The sequence below is a fragment of the Chiloscyllium plagiosum genome, unplaced genomic scaffold, assembly GCF_037043375.1.
Source record: "Chiloscyllium plagiosum isolate Xiang-an unplaced genomic scaffold, Cpla_swu_hap1 HiC_scaffold_3, whole genome shotgun sequence".
In the NCBI taxonomy this organism is placed as follows: domain Eukaryota; kingdom Metazoa; phylum Chordata; class Chondrichthyes; order Orectolobiformes; family Hemiscylliidae; genus Chiloscyllium; species Chiloscyllium plagiosum.
Genome location: NW_028270141.1, coordinates 54,976,209 through 54,996,797, shown reverse-complemented (window position 1 = coordinate 54,996,797; position 20,589 = coordinate 54,976,209). Strand labels below are relative to the sequence as shown.

General features: G+C 42.1%; 1 protein-coding gene across 3 annotated transcripts in view; it reads right to left on the bottom strand.

Annotated features, from left to right (window-relative positions):
- The window catches only part of col19a1 (collagen, type XIX, alpha 1), a 422,382-nt gene that overhangs the window by 356,442 nt on the left and 45,351 nt on the right, over positions 1-20,589 (bottom strand). For all 3 annotated transcript variants that reach the window (XM_087979446.1, XM_087979452.1, XM_087979458.1), the window contains exon 5: positions 1,490-1,613. In XM_087979446.1, the coding sequence (XP_087835572.1) occupies positions 1,490-1,613 (124 nt within the window). The remainder of the gene's footprint in view (positions 1-1,489; positions 1,614-20,589) is intronic.

The following is a 20,589-nucleotide window of genomic DNA, read 5'->3' as shown; positions in this document are numbered from 1 at the left end:
GTTTCCCCTGGATGCTCTGGTTTCCTCCCACAAACCAAAGATGTGCAGGTCAGGTGAATCGGCCATGCTAAATTGCCCATAGTGTTCAAGCATGTGTAGGTTAGGTGCATTAGTCAGGGGGACACATAGGATAATAGGGAGGGGGAATGGGTCTGGGTGGGTTACTTTGCAAAGGGCCTGTTTCCACATTGTAGGGATTCTATTTAAAAAATCATAGGTGATTTGATAATCCTCAATTTCACTTTTGTGCTTTTTCCCTTGATTTGCTCGCTGATTAGAAATCTGTCTATATCAGCCTTGAATGTAACTAATTACTCAGCCTTGAAAGCCCATTGCAGTAAAAAATTCAACTGATTTACTCCCCGCTGAAGGAAGAAATTCCTCCCCATCTCCATATTAAATATGTGATCCCTTATTCTGAGATTATGTCCTCTGGTCCCACAAGGATTGCCGTTAGAGATAACAGTATTAGCAGATGAATGCTGAAAACTGCAGTTAAAGCACTCCCCTATCAGAAATTCTACTGCAAGTATTCACCGAGTTAAAATAAATTGATTTAGGCAGGGATTAAAATTGCAAACTTTCCTTCCCTCTGAGGCTCATACAACTGTTAGCTATTGGCATCTTAAAACATTGTACCTTGGCGAATGAAAACATAGAGGTGAAACAGTTCAAGAAATTAGAAGAAAATAAGAGAGACACTCATCAGACAGACTCCCTAAAGCTTAGAGAGAGCATGAGATAGCCAGAGAAAGACTCCTCTCACTCCTTGACTCTGCTTCCTCTTCTTAAACTTTGCTCACTCTTTCTGACTACTATTCATTAGCAATCCATTGGCCTTGCCATCTCCCTAGCCTTTTTACACTCAGAATCTGCATCACTGAAGAAGCCATTATTGGTCTCTTGATGTACTATTCAGTTTGAACATTCTTCTACCCCACTCCACCTCCACTGTATCCTGCATCACCCAACAACTTCTCACTAGCAGCTCAAATTGAACTGTGCTGAGAAGGAGGGTTTGCAGTAGAAACCTTAACCCTACCTATTCCCTTCATGGAAACCAATGACCTCCTGAGGCTATCCATCAATTTGTGGTTCTGGTTCAGATTTCTAAATTTGTGAGTTTTGTTTATTGGAGAAGGGTTGATGGAACAAATTAGGAGTATAAGTAGGCCATTTGGCTCCTCAAACTTGCTCTGTCATTCAATAAGATAATGGCTAATTTGTTTGAGTTTTGAATTCCACATTCCCACCAACCCTCCTATAATCTTTGATCCCTTTTCCATCAATAATCTATCAATTTCAGTCAATAATCCTTCCTTAATCACCTTCAGAGGCAGAAACTTCAAAGTCTCTCTCCTAATCTCTGTGACCCCTCATTTTTAAAGAGTGAGCCTTATTTCTGGACTGACCCAAAACTGTAAACATCCTTCCAATGTCTACCTTATCAAAACTGTTCAGGATCTTATACACATCAGTCAAGGTTTACCTGTACACCACCAGATTGGTCAGTAATCTGCCAAAGGTGCCAATGTTCCTTCCTTGTGGCTCTTTTCAGGCGAAATATGGTGACAAAAGTAAATTTTGCTGGCAATCCTCTTGGAAAAATCTGCCTGGAACGAATCATAAACAATCAGTTTCCAACTAAGGGATTAAATAGAAAGCTCATAGAAAGAACTTGTGTCTAAAACGTGCCAGCAGGATACAGCTTCATTGGATGTCCAAACCAATTTGTAACAGACTGCATTCATTGATGAAGTTCTCAAAATTGAATTTATGATTTTTTGTTGGTCAAAGGTCTTGATGGGTTGCAGAACCAAGGCAGGTAAATCCAAGGGAAGATAGAAATTGCCCAATACCTAATTTTGTAGTGGAAAAGGCTCAAGGGACTGAAGGGGCTTTTTCTTGTTCCTATGACTCTCTAGCTCTGTTCATCACAAGCCAATGCGTACAATCTTTCAGGAATGACTAGCTTGTGGCTTAAAGAGAGAGAAATGTGCTTTAAGCAGAATTTATGAATGAACGGATAGTGATAGATTATCAGCTTTTATTTCAATACTGGAATCCTGGAAATTTTCTGGCTCAAAGACTGTCATGAAGGCAGGTCTATGTAACAACAGCATATCAGGTTAGAATTCTGTTAATTAGGAGTGCAATGTGTAAATATCCCACGAAACAATTTCTTTACGGATTGTATTAAGCTTGCATTTTAATTAATCAAGGACAGGAGCTTTTGGGAGTGCGCCCTCAATGTTGTTTGTATTCAAGGCTTTAAAAATTCTTATCTGCTCTGGAAATTACTTCCTAGCACTGGAAGAAACATAGCGAGAATGCTTCATCCCAAAGCTCTTTCCTCTGGAAATTGGCAGTCACAGAAGGAGTATCCTTAATGTGGCCAAACAGATTGCTAATGTGGATTAGCAATCTGTAAATCCTTCCAACACACACAATGGCAGTCAGTAAGAGAAGGAGAAATTTCTGCTTAGCCATGAGATGGAAGGAAATTGGAACTTCAACCACACTATCCAGAAGCTCCAGGCTTCAAACGTGCAGGTTAAATGTATGTTGCCATAGCAAGTTAGATTCCTTTCAGGGCTGGTTGGTTTGCACAACTGGCTTGGATCAGATTAATGTCAGTATCATGGAGTCTGAAGCCCACTGCAGCTAGGGTTCAATTCAGGATCTGCCATCTGGCCCAAAATGTGACGCTGTGTACCTCAGATCTGCCTTTGGACAGAAAACTGAATTTTTTAAAAAAATTACACAGTCACAGTTAGAAGCGACATGCACAAAGTGTAGACCAGAGAATTGAGCTGGTGATGTTGCAGTCCCATGCCTAAACTATCCTACTGTGCTCCCCAACGGAATCCATAGAGTTAGTCTTTGGTGTCAGAGAAGGATTGCGACCGTGTGTAAATAGTTGTTCCTGATTAACCATCCATTGGACACACCATACAGTGGTTACTGATGGAAAAATAGTTCCACATTCTTACAAGTTTTTATGACTTTCTGTAAACAACTGGTATCAAAAGCAATAATACAATGACCTTCCAAAGAACATTACATTGACTTACTGGGCTATCAATTTCATTGTCAACTATCCACTTTTTGTTACTGCTGACGATAATTTTACATTCCACTTTTCCTACTTGTAATGTCCTGTAAAACCATGAATAAAATGTATTTTTTTAAATGATGCAAAAAATTAAAAATGAAGCATTTTGTCGTGGGAAGTAATATCATAGAATAAAATCAAATAACACAGAAAGAAGCCACTTGGGCCATTGTGCCTGGGCTGACTCTTCAAATGAGCTATCCAATTAGGTGATTGATCCACAAGATTATCAGCCAACAGCAAGAAGCAACATCTACAAAACTGAAACTGAGAAAATGTAGATCACATTTCCTAGTGAAAATAACCTTTCCAATGACAAGTGCAAGATATGAATAGCCGCTATCTCTGTGTGTTCCCAATGCATTGCTACATTCTGACATTGCTAGTATCCTCTCTCAAATCTGACATACTCAGGAGTGATGTACCAGCAGGCCTTGCAAAGCCTGCCACTACACCAGCCCCCTCACCTCCATCCAAGGTACCAACCAGTCCTTCTAGGTGAGACAGAAGTTCACCTGCCTCTCTTCCAACCTAGTTTACTATATCAGGCACTCCAGATGTCTTCATCTCTACATCAGGGAGACCAAACCTAAACTTAGGGAATGGTTCACCGAGCATTTCAGCCGGGTCTGCAGGGGCTGACTGGACCTCGCAGTCACTACCCATTTTTATTCCGCTTGCAACTCCCTTTCCAACATGACCATCCTTGGCCTTCTCCATTGCCACAACAAACTAAATTACAAATTGGAGGAACAACACCTCATCTTCCGCCTGGGCAGCCTACAGCCTGGAGGACTCAACATTGAGTTCTCCAATTTCAAATAACCTCCCTTCTCAGCCCCTAACTCCTTCTGAGCCCCTCCCCCTTCCTTCTACTGTTCCCTCTCACCAACCAGATTCAGTCCTTCCACTGACCAACCAGGTTGTACCCTCTACCTGTCTTCACCTATCTCCACTTCACCACCCTACCCCTGCCACCCACTTTATCTGCAGCTCCCAATACACCCACCCCCAGTCTTGAAGAAGGGTTATACCAGAAACTTCTCCACCTCCTGATGCTGCCTGGCTTGCTGTTTTCTTCTAGTCTTTTGCTAGACTCTGGATTGAGGCATTTAGAATTTTGGTTCAGAAACTTTGGGCAGTGAGAAGTTCAGGCCAATTGTGTGTGGATAGGATCAACATGAAGCGAAGGAACAGCCTGGTTTATGAGAAGTTGGTATGTTCAGGGGTATGCAGCACCTAACCAAGTTTCCCAGTTTAGTTCACTTATTTGAGTAAAATATATTTTTTTAAATACTACATGATGCTTTTGAAAAATATCCAGTTTTTATGTTGTTAGTTTGAGAGAATCCAGCTGTATCAATGCATTTAAACAAATTCTGTACTCCATCATCAGTATTAATAACCTTACTTCTCTTTCCAGAAGATACCAAACAATGTGCATAAATATTAAAATTAGTGAGAGCCAAGAAAAAGATACATTTCCATTATTCAAGTTATTTTTCTTTCCCATCTTGTGGGAACTGAATGCCATTTTAATTTACAACTACCAAGAGGCACAACTTAAACCATCAGATGATAAATGCCATTAACTGTTCTTCCAAGTGATGGCCATTTGTTTCACAAGACTCTCCTCCATCTTCCTTTAGTTTCTGTTCACTGCAAGAGTTTCAAGATGAAAATGTAACCAAGTTAACTGCCTGTCATACACATAACTGAACAACATTAGAATGCCCCCTGGATTTTAGAGGTGGAAATCCTGCTTGCAGCAGCTGTTGGCATTCTGAGGCGGACTGAGTCAGGGACTATTGCTGGATCCCATCAACTCTCATGAGTAAAGGCTGGATTGGGTAAAGGGGAAGGGGTTGCAAGAGAGTTGGAGGCAAGAACGGATAAGGACATTGCTGGCTGGTCCGGTATTTATGAGTTGGCATAAAGCAGCTTTGGGCAATTGGCACCCAACAGAGGAATCACTACATAGTCACATCCAATCCCATCAACAACTGCTAGGCAGCCATTGAGAGGCAGAGAATGCTGTGCTATTGACATTTAAACCCTGAGTCACTGCTAAATGCCAACAGATTCAAGAATAATTGGTGTCAATTTGTTTAATAATGAGTCTGATTGAGGTCCCACTGGAAGTGGACAAATTTCCCACATTGGCTTATCCCTGCCTCCATCTGAATCACAGACTCACTGCAGTGTGAAAGGAGGCCATTTAGCCCATACTGATCCTCCAAAAAGCATTGCACTCAGAGCCCCTCTTGCCACTCTATCCCTGTAACCCTGCATTTCCCTTGGCTAATCCATATAGCTTGCACATCTCTTGTCACTATGGAAAATTTAGTTTGGCCGATCAACCTAACCTGTACATCTTTGGACTGTTCAAGAAAACAAGAGTACACACAGGAAACCCAACTAGTCATGGGGAGAGTGTACAAACTCCACATGGACTATCGAAGGTGGAAAAAAAACAGGGTTTCTGGCATTGTGAGGCAGCAGTGCTAACCACTGAGCCACTATGCCACCCAGGAGGGTTTCTTGCCACATGAAATCTGATGGGTCCCTGCTCCCACATTTAAGAGGGCCCAGTCTCTGCATCCTGCCCAATAATCTGCGATTAAATTACACCCACAATTTCTATGCGGAATCCCTATCTGCTAGAAAACACAATCGACTGTCTGGTGCACTTCATAAAGAAGATTTAAGCACAAGATTACCAATTTGGTTCATCAAATTGTGCCGCCATTTGACCACTTTCCCACAGAAATGATCCAGAAGGCAAGTTCCTCTAAATGGTCAAATGTTAATATATAAAATGAATTGATTCATCCTTAGAGAAGGCAGGAACTGGTTAGTTAATATGAGATTTGTTTTCTCCAAAGGTTACAAACAATAAGCAGTTTTTTCTGACGAAACCTTTCTCACTAAGTGTAGTCTCTCCCTTGTGTTTTGTACAGAGTGCTCAAATGAGGTCATTGATGTTTGACACCAGAGGTTAAAGGGTTGCTCAGATAGATTCCAGGTATATACATATCTCAGTCAGCGTTCTGTTCCAAACCACAAATCACAAAAACCCACAACACCAATTAACTGGATTGACATTTTTAAATCAATCTGATCAGGCATGGTGTAACATACCTTTAGAGCAGATGGGATATGAATGCAGAGCTTCTAGTTCAGTGGCAGGGACACAGCCGGGGTACCATAGAGCCCTTTGCCTATATCTGTCCATATAATCACAGAATTATTACATCACTGGAAGAGGATACTTGAACCTATATTGTGTTCACCAGCTCTTCAAATGAACATCATTACCTACTACCAATCTCCTGCCTTTTCGGGACCCTTGCACGCTATTTCTATCCAAATAATCATTCAATGTCCTCTTGAATGTCTCAATTGAACCTGCCTTTACCACATTTCCAAAGCAGATAGGCAGGAGGCTGGAAGAACACAGCAAGCCAGGCAGCATCAGGTGGTGGAGAAGTCAATGTTTCAGGTGTAACCCTTCTTCAGGACTAGGGCTGGATGTAAAGGGAGCTGCAGATAAAGGGGGTGGCAAGGGCAGGGTGGTGAAGTAGGGATAGGTGAAGACAGGTAGAGGGTATGACATGGTTGGTCAATGGGAGGAATGAATCCAGTTGGTGGCCAGGAGTAGTGGCAATGAGGAGGATGGAATGGGATGGCAGTCAGGGGATGGGGAGGGAGGTTATTTGAAATTGGAGAACTCAATGTTGAGTATTCTGGCACATTTTCAGGCAGTGCATTTCAAACCTTAACTACTCATTGTTTGAAAATGGTTTTTTTCCTCACATCACCTTTGCTTCTTTTGCACATCATTTGAAACCTATGCCCTCTCATTCTTGTTCTTTTTATGGGTAAGAACAGCTTCTTCTTACCTACTCTATTTAACTTAATGAAATCTCCTCTCAGGCTTCTCTCCAAAGGAGAACACTCCCAATTTCTTCAATCTATTCCCATAACTGAAGTTTCTCACTCCTAGAATCATCCTTGTGAGCTGCTTCTGCATTCTCTCCAATGCATTCACAACTTCCTTCTGATGTGACACCCACAACTGTACACAATACTCCACCTGAGTCTACCAAGTGTTTCAATTGTTAACCCACTGCTCCCAGTTCTATTAGGTCTCTGGCATCTCTGCCAGACCCTACTAGGTGGTAACAATTGGGAGGCCTTTTTTTAATGTGAGGAGCGGGGAATTAAAATCCAAGGTGAACAGGGATGGAAAGGTAATGCACAGCAATAAACGATATGAAGCCAGTGAGGCCTTCCAGTATAAAGCTTCAAACATTGCTTTAGCCAGGCTTGCGGTATTCAGAGAATGGGAACGTATTGGTTTTAGTTAAGCAATATAATCTGCTCCAAAGCACAAGTGTAGCATTCTCAAAATTTTCTATTTTGCACAAAGATTACTGATTGGAACAAGTAAATGTGATTATTACTGTTGCTCACTTTATTTTTAGTTTAAAATGGTTTGTGTCTGGTCTTACCCTGCAGTTTTTTTAGTCTGATTTTGCTGAGATTCAAGAAATATATCTGAAAAGCCAACGAATGTTGAATTCAGATCGTAAATGAATTCAATTGTTCAGCTAATTGCATCTTTATTCACTATCAAATCCGACTTGCCTTTTACTCCTGTTCTTGATGCCATGCCTGTCCAGGCCTTAGACTTAAACTTCTCATTCTCCTGATTAGAACTCATCATTTAAAATCTATTAATTAAATCAAATACAACATAGAACATAGAAGAATACAGCGCAGTACAGTCCCTTTGGCCCTCGATGTTGCGCCGATCCAAGCCCACCTAACCTACACTAGCCCACTATCCTCCATATGCTATCCAATGCCCGTTTAAATGCCCATAAAGAGGGGGAGTCCACCACTGCTACTGGCAGGGCATTCCATGAACTCACGACTCGCTGAGTAAAGAATCTACCCCTAACATCTGTCCTATACCTACCACCCCTTAATTTAAAGCTATGCCCCCTTGTAATAGCTGACTCCATATGTGGAAAAAGGTTCTCATGGTCAACCCTATCTAAACCCCAAGTCATCTTATACACCTCTATCAAGTCACCCCCAAACCTTCTTTTCTCCAATGAAAACAGCCCCAAGTGCCTCAGCCTTTCCTCATACAATCTTCCTACCATGGGGAGAAAGTGAGGTCTGCAGATGCTGGAGATCAGAGCTGGAAATGTGTTGCTGGAAAAGCGCAGCAGGTCAGGCAGCATCCAGGGAACAGGAGAATCGACGTTTCGGGCATAAGCCCTTCTTCAGGAATGGGGAAAGTTTGTCCAGCAGGCTAAGAAAAAAGGTAGGGAGGAGGGATTTGGGAGAGGGGCGTCGGAAATGTGATAGGTGGAAAGAGGTCAAGGTGAGGGTGATAGGTCAGACTGGGGTGGGGGCGGAGAGGTCGGGAAGAAGATCTCAGGTTAGGAAGGCGGTGCTGAATTTGATGGATTTGACTGAGACAGGGTGGGGGGAGGGGAAATGAGGAAACTGGTGAAATCCGAGTTCATCCCTTGTGGTTGGAGGGTTCCTAGCCGGAAGATGAGGCGTTCTTCCTCCAACCGTCGTTTTGTTGTGGTCTGACGATGGAGGAGTCCAAAGACCTGCATATCCTTGGTGGAGTGGGAGGGGGAATTGAAATGTTGAGCTACAGGGTGGTTGGGTTGGTTGGTCCGGGTGTCCCAGAGGTGTTCTCTGAAACGCTCCGCAAGTAGCCGGCCTGTCTCCCCAATACAGAGGAGGCCACATCGGGTGCAGAGGATGCAATAGATGATATGTGTGGAGGTGCAGGTGAATCTGTGGCGGATATGGAAGTTTCCTTTGGGGCCTTGGAGGGAGGTGAGGGGGGAGGTGTGGGCGCAAGTCTTGCACCTCCTGCGGTTGCAGGGGAAGGTGCCGGGAGTGGAGGTTGGATTGGTGGGGGGTGTGGATCTGACGAGGGAGTCACGGAGGGAGTGGTCTTTACGGAATGCTGATAGGGGAGGGGAGGGAAATATATCCTTGGTGGTGGGGTCCGTTTGGAGGTAGCGGAAACGACGGCGGATGATGCGCTGTACATGGAGATTGGTGGGGTGGTAGGTGAGGACCTGGTGGCGGTTGGAGGGGCGGGGTTCAAGGGCGGAGGAGCGGGAAGTGGAAGAGATGCGGTGGAGGGCATTGTCGACCACGTCGGGGGGGAAATTGCGGTCCTTGAAGAAGGAGGCCATCTGGGTTGTGCGTTTTTGGAACAAAAATCTTCCTACCATACCAGGCAACATCCTGGTAAACCTCCTCTGCACCCATTCCAGTGCCTCCACATCCTTCCTACAGTATGGTGACCAAAACTGCACACAATACTCCAGATGCGAACGCACCAGAGTCTTATACAAATCTGGAGCAAAAAGATGTCGTCAGTAATGGTGACCGTGAAATTATTAGATTATTGTAAAAACCTCTCTGATTCACCAAAGTTCTTTCATAATTTGTTATCTTGATGCAGTCTGGCCTACATATGGTTGATTCTTAATTGCCCTTGGAAGCAGGTTAGTTAGCCAATTGAGCTTTATTCAAGGAGGCAGCTTACCACTGCATTCTCATGGGCAATTAGAGATGGGTACTAAATGTAAACCTTATCAAGGATATCCATTTCCCATGAATTAATAAAAACATCCTTACTTTTGTCTTTAATCTCAGCCAGGCCTTCTCTCATTATATTCCTGAATCATCTTTCTTCAAACTCACTCCCACAAACCAAGCATCAGTCATCTTTCTTAAACTCTAATTCTTTGACTGCACATGCCTTTTCTTTTGATAACAGTACTGTTACAGTGCAGAAGGAGGTCATTTGGTTGAACATGTCTTTGTTGGCTCTCCAAACAAGCAATTCTAATGCCCTCCCCTCCCTTTTCCCCTATACTGCTGAACATTCTTCCTTTACACATAATAACACAGCTCCCTCCTGAAAGCCTCAATTAAATCTCCCTTGACCATACTCTATGCATTCCAGATGCTAACCATCCACTCTGTGAAAACATTTTTCTCATGTCACCATTGCTTTTTTTGTTAATTATTTTAAATCTGGGCCCCCCTCATTCTTTCGCCTTTCACTAGTAGTAGCAGTTTCTCCCCAACTATGCTGTCCAGACGCCTTATGGTCTCAAATCCTCTTTCCAATCTTCTGTTCTGTGGGTAGAACAATCCCCCTGTCTCTAATCCACCCACATAACTGAAGTTTCTCATCACTGTAACCATTTTCATGAATCCTGTCAACACCCTCTCTAATACCTTTACATTCTTCTTAAGACGCAGTGATCAGACTGTTCCAATTGAAGCCAAATCACTGTTTTGTACAATCTTAACATCGCTGCCTTGCTCCTGTACGCTATACAGCAAATACAACAGAGTCACATCAAGTGATGCTTAACACAGAGTTGACCACCATGACACAAAACATTCATCTCACAAATTAGAAAACTGTCAGTGATTAATTGATTGGATAATAGAGTTTTGAGTACTTCTATCACTGTAATTTTAATTATGCTAATTTATCCCAGAGGATTGATCTCCATATGAACAGTAAAGAGAAGGCTTCCATTTTGGCACACAAACCTAAACAAACATCAATTTAACCAATATGATGTATTCATAAATCTGGCACATAAATAGTTAAAACAACCATACCAATTAAATATTCAGTTAAAGTAGGATTAATAGGAGATGAGCAATTTTAACTGTGAGATTAATTATAATCATACTTTTTAAAATTGTTTGACAGCATGGTCTTAATTTAACATTTCTGGCCAAGGATAGAGCAGTACATGATTTCTTTAAACAAAATGGACCAAAATCCTTTTCTGATGAGGTCTGTATTTCAAAACAATTTGCATTTATATGGTGTCTGTCATATCCAAAAATAAACTTGCTACGTTGCTTCAGAATGGTGGAATCAGCCAAATCAAAATTTGCACCTTGATGGAGGTTATTGCAACAAATAGCATATGAATTGTAAGGGTGGTTCGAGATGCTGGAATAACACAGAACTACAGAATAGCACAGCCACCAGAACATTCAGTTCGATAGATCCATGCCTTAGCACTGCAGAAAAGTGAGTTGAGGACATAAGCTTAGCAGGCTCACAGGTTGATGTTCCTAGTCAGTTTTCTATTGTCCCACATCCTCATGCTCAGCTTGAAGAAAGTTGCTGCAGCTTTTGATTAGATTACTTACAGTGTGGAAACAGGCCCTTCGGCCCAACAAGTCCACACCGACCCGCCGAAGCGCAACCCACCCAGACCCATTCCCCTACACCTAACACTACGGGCAATTTAGCATGGCCAGTTCACCTAATTTGCACATTTTTGGATTGTGGGAGGAAACTGGAGCACCCGGAGGAAACACACGCAGACATGGGGAGAATGTGCAAACTCCACACAGTCAGTCGCCTGAGGCGGGAATTGAACCCGGGTCTCTGGCGCTGTGAGGCATCAGTGCTAACCACTGTGCCACCGTGCCGTTTATGATGTGTATATTTTGCTTTCAGCAGCAAGTGCCAAATATTAGAGCAAAAACTGTGTGAAAGGTTACCGGGTAATTCTGTCATCTCTTTGATAAAGTTTAGGAGTTGCACAGTAACTGCCTGGACTGCATCCTACTTGATTTTGAATACTGCTTCTTATTGTCTTATCCTCTGCCCTCAGGCTCTCTCTCCCAATATCCCATTCCTGTCCTTATGCTGCTCAACCTCTCTCAGGTTTCTCCTCCCTCTAACATGTTCTCAATTTCCCTCCAAGTAACTGACACAATCCTAATTAAGTAAACTTCAAACACTCAAAACCTTTACCTCAGAATTAACCACAATTAATTGAGAGTCTATATTAATACTAATGGTGTGGCTATAAATTCATACCCAATTCTTAGGACTATATTTTCTGAGCAAATCCATAAAGTTACACCCAGCAACATTTCAACTTTGTACAAAATGTACAAGTGCAATCTTCACAATCTGTGGACCCAGCTGGTGTGTATCATTCTAACTGGACTGGACAATGCAGACAGGCAGTGTGGCTGACTCCAGTATAATTTGTTGCTTTCACAGCCCCTTCTCCAGACCAAAGGTCACACTTGTTGCAACAGTAGGTTTGGTCATGATTAATTCAAAGTAATTGGGCAAAACTCCCAGGGCTCTGGTACACCTGTTGATGCAGGGAAGATGACTTAATTATCCTGAGCATTGCCACATTTGCTCCAGTCAATATCCCATTCACTCAATGAGATTCCGTTGTTGTTCGTGCTGATCCAATTCTAGGAGGCCCAACTGTGGTGTTGTTCCGGGGTGGAGTCTCAGGCTGGGGCGGGTGGGGGGAGGTGAAATTGTTGGTTGGAGTTAGGGGTGGAGGTGATGGAGAGCAGCAACTGTAGAGGCTTGTGTGAGTGTACTCCTCAACTTGCCCACAGCAAAGTCCACTTATCTCTGACTGACACTGAAGTTTGACTGATAGGAAAGATGAGGTATACTCTCCTTTCCTGCGTGCTTCCTCCCAGCCAGGAAGTTGGCAAGTTAAAAGTACATTTTGTGAAACTACTGCCCTGGTTTTCTGACAATTAATGTTCATGAATGACAATGAGTAACACTTATCTTTATCATTCATACAGGAAATTCCAGGGGGAAATTCATGTAGGATACATTGCTCACTTGTTAAAAAGTTACAAGTAACATGTAATAACGATGTAGAAAAAAAAGTTACTCTGTCACAGAAATCTAACTTTGAGTAAAGTATGTATTCAAACGATTCTAGTGTAATTAGAATAATCAGTCAGTAGGTCCCATGCTGAGTACATATTATCGAGACAAATTCTCGTTGAAAAGGCCACAACTGACTCTAAGAGCAAACTGTTCCACATAAAATCATAGAGTCATACAGCACTGACAGCACCCTTAGGTCCAACCAGTCGATACTGATCATAATTCCAATCTAAACCAGTTCCACCTCAATGCTCCTCGCCCATATTCATCCAAACCTTTCCTATTCATGTACTTATTTAAGTGTCTTTTAGATGTTGTAACTGTATGCACATCCACCAGTTTCTTAGGAAGCTCATTCCACATACAAACCACCTCTGTGTAAAAAAGCTTGCCCTCGTGTCTTCATAAAATCTCTCTCCTCTCACCTACTCCCTTGGAAAATATGTCGCTACATCTTGATATCTCCTGTCTTAAGGAAAAAGACACGCACCATTAACCCTATATATATATATATCCCTCATGATTTTAAAAACATCTTTGAGGTCACCTCTCAACCTCCTACACTCAAATGGAAAAAGTCCCAACCTATCCAGCCTTTCTTTATAACTCAAAGCTTCCATATCCAGCAACATCCTGGTAAATCTTTTCTGAACCCTCTCTAACTTAATAATATCCTTTAGAGGGACTGTAACCTTTCACTGAATGTATCTAATAATAATGCTGGCACAATAGGCAGATCACTCTTCAGGATTCTCTTTATTTATGCTAACATTCTTTAAGAATAGTTTTTGTCAAGTTAAATCAGCTCATCTGTTGTCACTGACCCCTCAGGCAGCATGTTCCAGATCACAACAGCTCACTACTGAAGAAATGTTTCCTCATTTTGGGTTTAGTTCTTTCAGTGATTGACTCAAATCTATGTCCTCAGCTTAACGACCACTTACCAGGAGAGACAGTTCAGAAACCGCAACAACAATAACAATTTATGGTCTCTGAAGATACGAAACATTATAAGATGTTTCACAGTAACATTGCAAAGCAAAGTATAATGCCAAGCCACAAAAGGAGAATCACAGTCAAGTGATCAAAAACTTTGTCCAAAAGATAAACTTTAAGGAGTATCTTAAAGGAAGGAAGTGAGATAGAGAGCAGATGAAGTATAGTGAAGGATTTCCAGGGCTATGGACTGTGCAATTGACCAAAGGTTGATTGATTAAAATTGGAATTAGAGAAGTGTAAAAATTACGGAGATCTGTGGTTTTCCCTGTCTACCTCAGCAATACTAATTAAAAATCTCTACTTTGAGGAGAAATGTATCTTTTCAGTAAACTGACCACCTGATGCACATGTTTGGCCGTATACATTGTACAATCCAAAGAATTTATAGGAACAGTAGTTAATTATAATTAGATTTACATTTTTTTTATTTGTCATTCTTTATTCCTTTGATGAACACATTGCATCACATTGGGGCTTACTTTTACAGTACAATCGGCATCATTCCAGCATTTCAACCAAATCAACGTTCTTCATATCATCAAAGGAAATCGCAGAAACCCACAGTATATCGCTGTACTGTCTGTTTTTGGACTAGAACAGAGCCTTTATTGCCACAGACACTCAATGATACAGTGAAAAGTTTATATGTTGCAAATTACAGTGCCAACTTAGATACAAAAGTATCTAGACACAGCTTCTTTAGTTACAGAGTTTAGACAATACAGAAATAAAATGTCCAGCATTATAGGAATAAAGGTTCAGTATAGCAGACCATGCTGGCACCTAGCTTCCAGTCCACACTGGGTCCCGGCTCCACGTCATGCCAGCAACACACCACACTGGAAGGCTGCTGCACCAGACCGGGAGATTGCCACACCACGTCAGGAAGCACCTATGGGAGGAGGTTGCGGTAGGAGGCTGGAGGGTTGCCATGCCATGCCAGGAGGGTCCTACATGAGAAGGCCACTGTAGGAGGCCACTATGGTACATGAGGAGGCCCCGACAGGAGGATGCCACTGCACCAGGCTGGGAGGTCACCACACCAATGGCAGGAGGCTGCTGCACCAGGCCGGGCAGACTGCTACAGGAGGCCATTGTGCCAGAGGATGCCAAGAATCGTCAGTGGAGGCCAGGAATTGTTGCTCGCTAGAGACCAGGATTTGAAGAGAAAAAAAGGAAGGCGAAGAAGAAAAAGGAGTACTAAGAGGAGGAGAAGAGAAGTAAAAGAAATGTGGACGAAGTGGATGAGCACAGGCTAGAGCAAGTTACTCTGCTGCCATCTTGCACAATATTTGCTTGCATTTCCTCCTTCAAGATACTCCTTCAAACCTACCTCTATGGTTAAGCTTTTTGATCATCTGGTCAACTATCTCTTTTCGAGTCCTACAAAACTGCTTGTAAGCATTTTTGGTTATTAAAAGGCATCATATAAATCCAAAATGCTATTGCTATATTTGAGACAAGATATAGGGCAAATTAATCAGATATTACTGAAAAAACTAGCCATTCACTAGTTCATTTCTCAGTGCTATATTTTAATCGATCAGAGTCAGCTTGCCTGGTTTCAAATTGAAACAAAAGCTGGCAGTTAACTTTCAATCATCACTTTCAATTGGTGTATTCTACATGGCAATGCATCTATCAGTAAGAGCCCTCCTGCCAACCAATTAGCCCTTTCCTACCATATAGTAAAATGTTGATTTTCACCTTAAGTTAGTATCCTTATAAATTATCTTGATGAGTGCAGATGAAAAAGGTTTCTCAAGTCTTTCACTCCAAGGTTATAATTTGAATACTGAACTCCTGGAAATGCACAGCTGGTCAGGCAGCATCCGAGGAGCAGGAAAATCGATGATTCAGGCAGGAGTCCTTCATCAGGAGAAGGTGAGCTTGGTAAGATACAAAGAGTAAAGTCACCAGGTCCCAGGTAAAAAGTCCTCCAAAACGCTCAACACAACTGACACTTAACTAAAAATAATGTAAGGTTCAGCCCTACAATTTTTTCTTTTGGCTATAAGCTGGTAAATGGAAGTTGGATGCGGCTGTGTAGCTAAAGGAGTGTTTTACCAGCCCGAAAGTCAAGTAGGATTGTGTGGTGTAAACTTTAGCTACATAAGACCTTATTGGTTTTCAGAGTAGCAAGGTATACTTCACATATACACAGGTATCAGAGGCTCCTAGAGTTTGAAATGCAGCCCTACAACACTCTTCAGATTGGCCCAGCTGCAGTCTGTAACTGGCCTATGAATGCAGTGCACTCAGAGACAGCATTAACGTTGCAGAAACATCTCTTCCCTCCTTCTCTGAATGGAAAGAGACAAAAAGCTAGTGACTCTAGAGAAAGATTCCAATACAAGAAAAGACCCAGGTCCACCCGATTGACCATTGATTCAAAGGTGAACCATTGCTTTACGGAATAACATCATGTCATCATTGCAAAAAATAAAACAAATTATGAGAAACAATTCATCCCACCCTTGTGGCCAGGATTATGATCTACAGTATTTGTTTTTCTTTATCTATAGTTTTCCATCAGTAAGATTTATGGCTTTCCCATCTTTGTCTGTCTTATTCATGAATCAGTGTGTGTCTATGCATGTTTGGAGTTTTAAAAGATGATAGCTTAAGTCACATAATAGTAAATTAGCAATCTATTATTGTTATTTGTGAAAGAATAAATTAAGCTATTTTTCTGACATGATTTTCTTTGTGATGTTAGTTGAAGCCAATATTTATCCCTTAGTTAATGTCATAAAAATGATTATTTGATCACTTGCCATGCATAAATAGCTTGCTGCATTTCCTGTTCTATAGTATCACTTAATTGGGGAGAGTGTGGGGTGAGTGGCCCCCACTGTTTCACAAATATGTGACTGCTCAATTAAATCACCAAGCTGATGGATTTTTCTGACAGACCGCTATTCAGGATACATGTAATTCACAATAGATTTTGTCATTCACAGAAATTCGTTTATTGGAAATAAATTTATTCTTTGATAAGTGACAAAAATAGATTGCTAATCTACTACATTGCTACAAAACCCTGGAACCCTCCCCTTCCCCTAACAGCACTAAATATTTCCCAATACCACATCTCTGCATAAGTTCAAGAAGGCAGCTCAGCAGCATCTTCTCAATGTGGAGTCGCAGGTAGATAGGATAGTGAAGAAGGCATTTGGTATGCTTTCCTTTATTGGTCAGAGTATTGAGTACAGGAGTTGGGAGGTCATGTTGCAGCTGTACAGGACATTGGTTAGGCCACTGTTGGAATATTGCGTGCAATTCTGGTCTCCTTCCTATCGGAAAGATGTTGTGAACTCGAAAGGGTTCTGAAAAGATTTACAAGGATGCTGCCAGGTTTGGAGGATCTGAGCTACAGGGAGAGGCTGAACAGGTTTGGGCTGTTTTCCCTGGAGCGTCAGAGGCTGAGGGGTGACCATATAGAGGTTTACAAAATTATGAGGGGCATGGATAGGATAAATAGACAAAGTCTTTTCCCTGGGGTCAGGGAGTCCAGAACTAGAGGGCATAGGTTTAGGGTGAGAGGGGAAAGATATAAAAGAGACCTAAGGGGCAACTTTTTCACGCAGAGGGGGGTACATGTATGGAATGAGCTCCCAGAGGATATGGTGGAGGCTGGTACAATTGCAACATTTAAGAAGTATTTGGATGGATATATGGATAGGAAGGGTTTGGGGGGATATGGGCCGGGTGCTGGCAGATGGGACTAGATTGGGTTGGTATATCTGGTCAGCATGGACGGGTTGGAGCAAAGGGTCTGTTTCCATGCTGTACATCTCTATGACTCTATGACAGGTAATAAATACTGGCCCAGTCAGGTTCACCCACATCTAAGGAATTCATAAAAAATACCCAGTTCCATAAGGAGGAGTGAAGATGTGCAGTGTAGATTCATAAGATATAGGATCAGAAAAAACTGTTCAGCCCATAAAGTCTGCTTCACCCTTCAATGAGATCATGGCTGATCTGGTAATCTTAAACTCCACTTTCCTGTCTTTTCCCCATAACCCTTGGTTTTACTGATTTAAAAATCTGTCTACCTCAGCCTTGAATATACTTAATGACCCAGTCTATACACTTTTTTGCAGTAAAGAATTCCACAAATTCACTACCTTCAGAGAGAAAAATGCCTCCTCATCTCTGTCTCATTTGTGCGTCCCTTAGTATGAGATTAATGCCCTCTGGTCCTGGACTGTCCCACAAAGAGAAGCAACCTTTTTGTATATACCTTGTCAAATCCCCGAGAATTCTTTTATGTTTCAATAATCTAATTCATTTCAGGCAAAGTTTGATAAAGACCTGAATAAATGGTTGGTCTGACTAAATCTTATGAAGTGTCTAAGTCACGTAATGTGAAGAAAGGGAAAAGTGAGTGGAGTGGGCATTCAGAAGCCAATATACTTGAGCAGCCAGGGTGCCGATGGCACTTTAGAGTTCAGATTCAATTTCAAAATGAAGTCAACTTCACTTCTAACTTCCTGAACTACAACAGTAACCACCCAAACACACACAGGAGAAGGTGCATTAGAACCTTGTTCAAAAGGGCTACAACACACTGCAGCACTGCTGACCTGTGAAGGGAAGAAGAAGAACACCTCTACAAAGTCTTTGTAAAGAACAGATATCCCTGCAACTTCATCCACAGATGCCTAGCAGACAAACAATGCAACGAGGACATGCCACAGCCTAACTCATAGCCACACTACCTTATAAAAGGTAGCTTATAACTTTTGCCCATCACGTGCAAGACAAACATAGTTTACGAGATCCCATGCAAAGACATTATATAGGACAAACAGGTAGACAACTAGCCATCCACAGCCATGAACACCAACTAGCCACTAAATGCCATGACCAGCTGTTCCTAGTAGCTATACACACAGATGACAGCACTACGGTAACAGGACTAGATAAACAGAGGACAGCCAGAGAATGCTAGAGGCACGGCATGGGCTCCATCAATAAGTACATTGACCTAGCCCCAATAAACCGGACACTGCAACAATCAACTGGAACCAGCAACCGAAAGCAGTAGGATCAGAACCAAATAAATTCCAAAAAACGTAGCACAACAGCACTTCACAGGAGGTGCCAAAGCACTGAAGATGTCACCTAGACAGGGGACAAAACATCTGCAAATCAACTTCCCAGTTCAGCAAACATCACCACATTTACGGCAACTGGCACCCAAGCTACAAATCTTTACGCAAACCTTGAACTTATAACTTCTCTTATGCTGATCTTTGCTGGAAGGTCGGTTGTCCATCATTCAGTTGACTGGTGTAATTTCAGCTGAAATCTTAGGTATGCAGTGTTAATGGGACTCTGAGGATCCTTTGACAATCCCCGTTGAGGACATCCTTGCGTCTAGTCAAAATGCAAAATAAAAGAGCTGGCATTTACCTGATGCGAGGTCTTGTGGCTCAGTGTATGGCATCCCTGCTTTTGAATCAGAAGCTCTAGGTTTGAGTCCCACTTCAGAGCTTGATAGACAAGGGAGGTGCATTCACAAAGTTGTCAAACATATTAACAAACCTGGCTAACACAAGCTACTGGCAGGTGGTAAAAGTGGGAGAGATTTCTGTCTGGCAGTGTAATGGAAAGCATGTTGGAGCTCCAACTATCATTATCCAGAATTCCAGACTGCAGAATGCAGGTAAAAGTGAAAGTTACATGGACTTCCTGGTGAATATCACACATCAACACAAGTATGTTGGGCTGAATGATATCTATAGTTACCTATTATTCAAATCAGTCCTTTTCATTAGCCTCCAAAGAAAGACAAACATATCATCTTGATGCTCCAATTCTCAGCAATGCCACTGATGAAAAACTGAATGCCCTGGATTTTTGTGGATGCCCCTCCAGTTTGGCGAGCTGGGCTAAAGACCCAAAGAAGAAACAATTTGCCAGGTGCCTCATACATAATAAAACCAAAAAAACTAACGCGCGAACAAAATGAATGCTAATTTCTCTCCAAACAAGTGTTACAAGTGCACTTACATGGGACATTTTCAACATTTAGAATTGAGAACATGATAAAGAGAACTGTGTGCCCAGGTGTTTGATAATAATTTGAGTATCCGCTTGAGGGAAAGGGCTGTGTGTTGGTCAAACCCCACTTGCAAGCCTTCTTGTTCCAGTTACCCACTCCTTCCTGGAATCGTTCTCCAGACTTCTCAATGGCATGTTTCTACAAATGGGATCAGTTACAGTTTGGCAGTCTTCAGATACAACAGGAAGAAGACTATTTTCATTCAGAGGCAAAGGTGGGAGGTGAAGCTCATATCATGGGATTCTGCTTCTGAATCAAAAAATAGCTATCTCTTGGGCTTCCTGGTTGAAATAGATGAAGAAGCTATCCCAGCACACTTTTGGTATAAGGGCCTAATTTAATGTACACCAGAGTGGCTTCACAGCTTGTTGAATACTGCCCAGACAGGGAAAGATGATCCCCTTTCATTTCCTGAGATTAAGGTGAAGCACATGCAAAGTTCCTAGACACAGCCTCCCTTCCCAGCTGACACACAGTGTCATCTGTCAGGGCTCACAGCTGCTCACAGGGTTGGAAACTATAAACTCACTTTGGAAGAAACAGTCAGAAATGCACTTCCTCGCCAAGTGATCATGTGTTAAGTGTGTAAACCAGGAACGCAGAAGAACATATAGCTCTTAATGTTTACACCCTCACATTATCAGC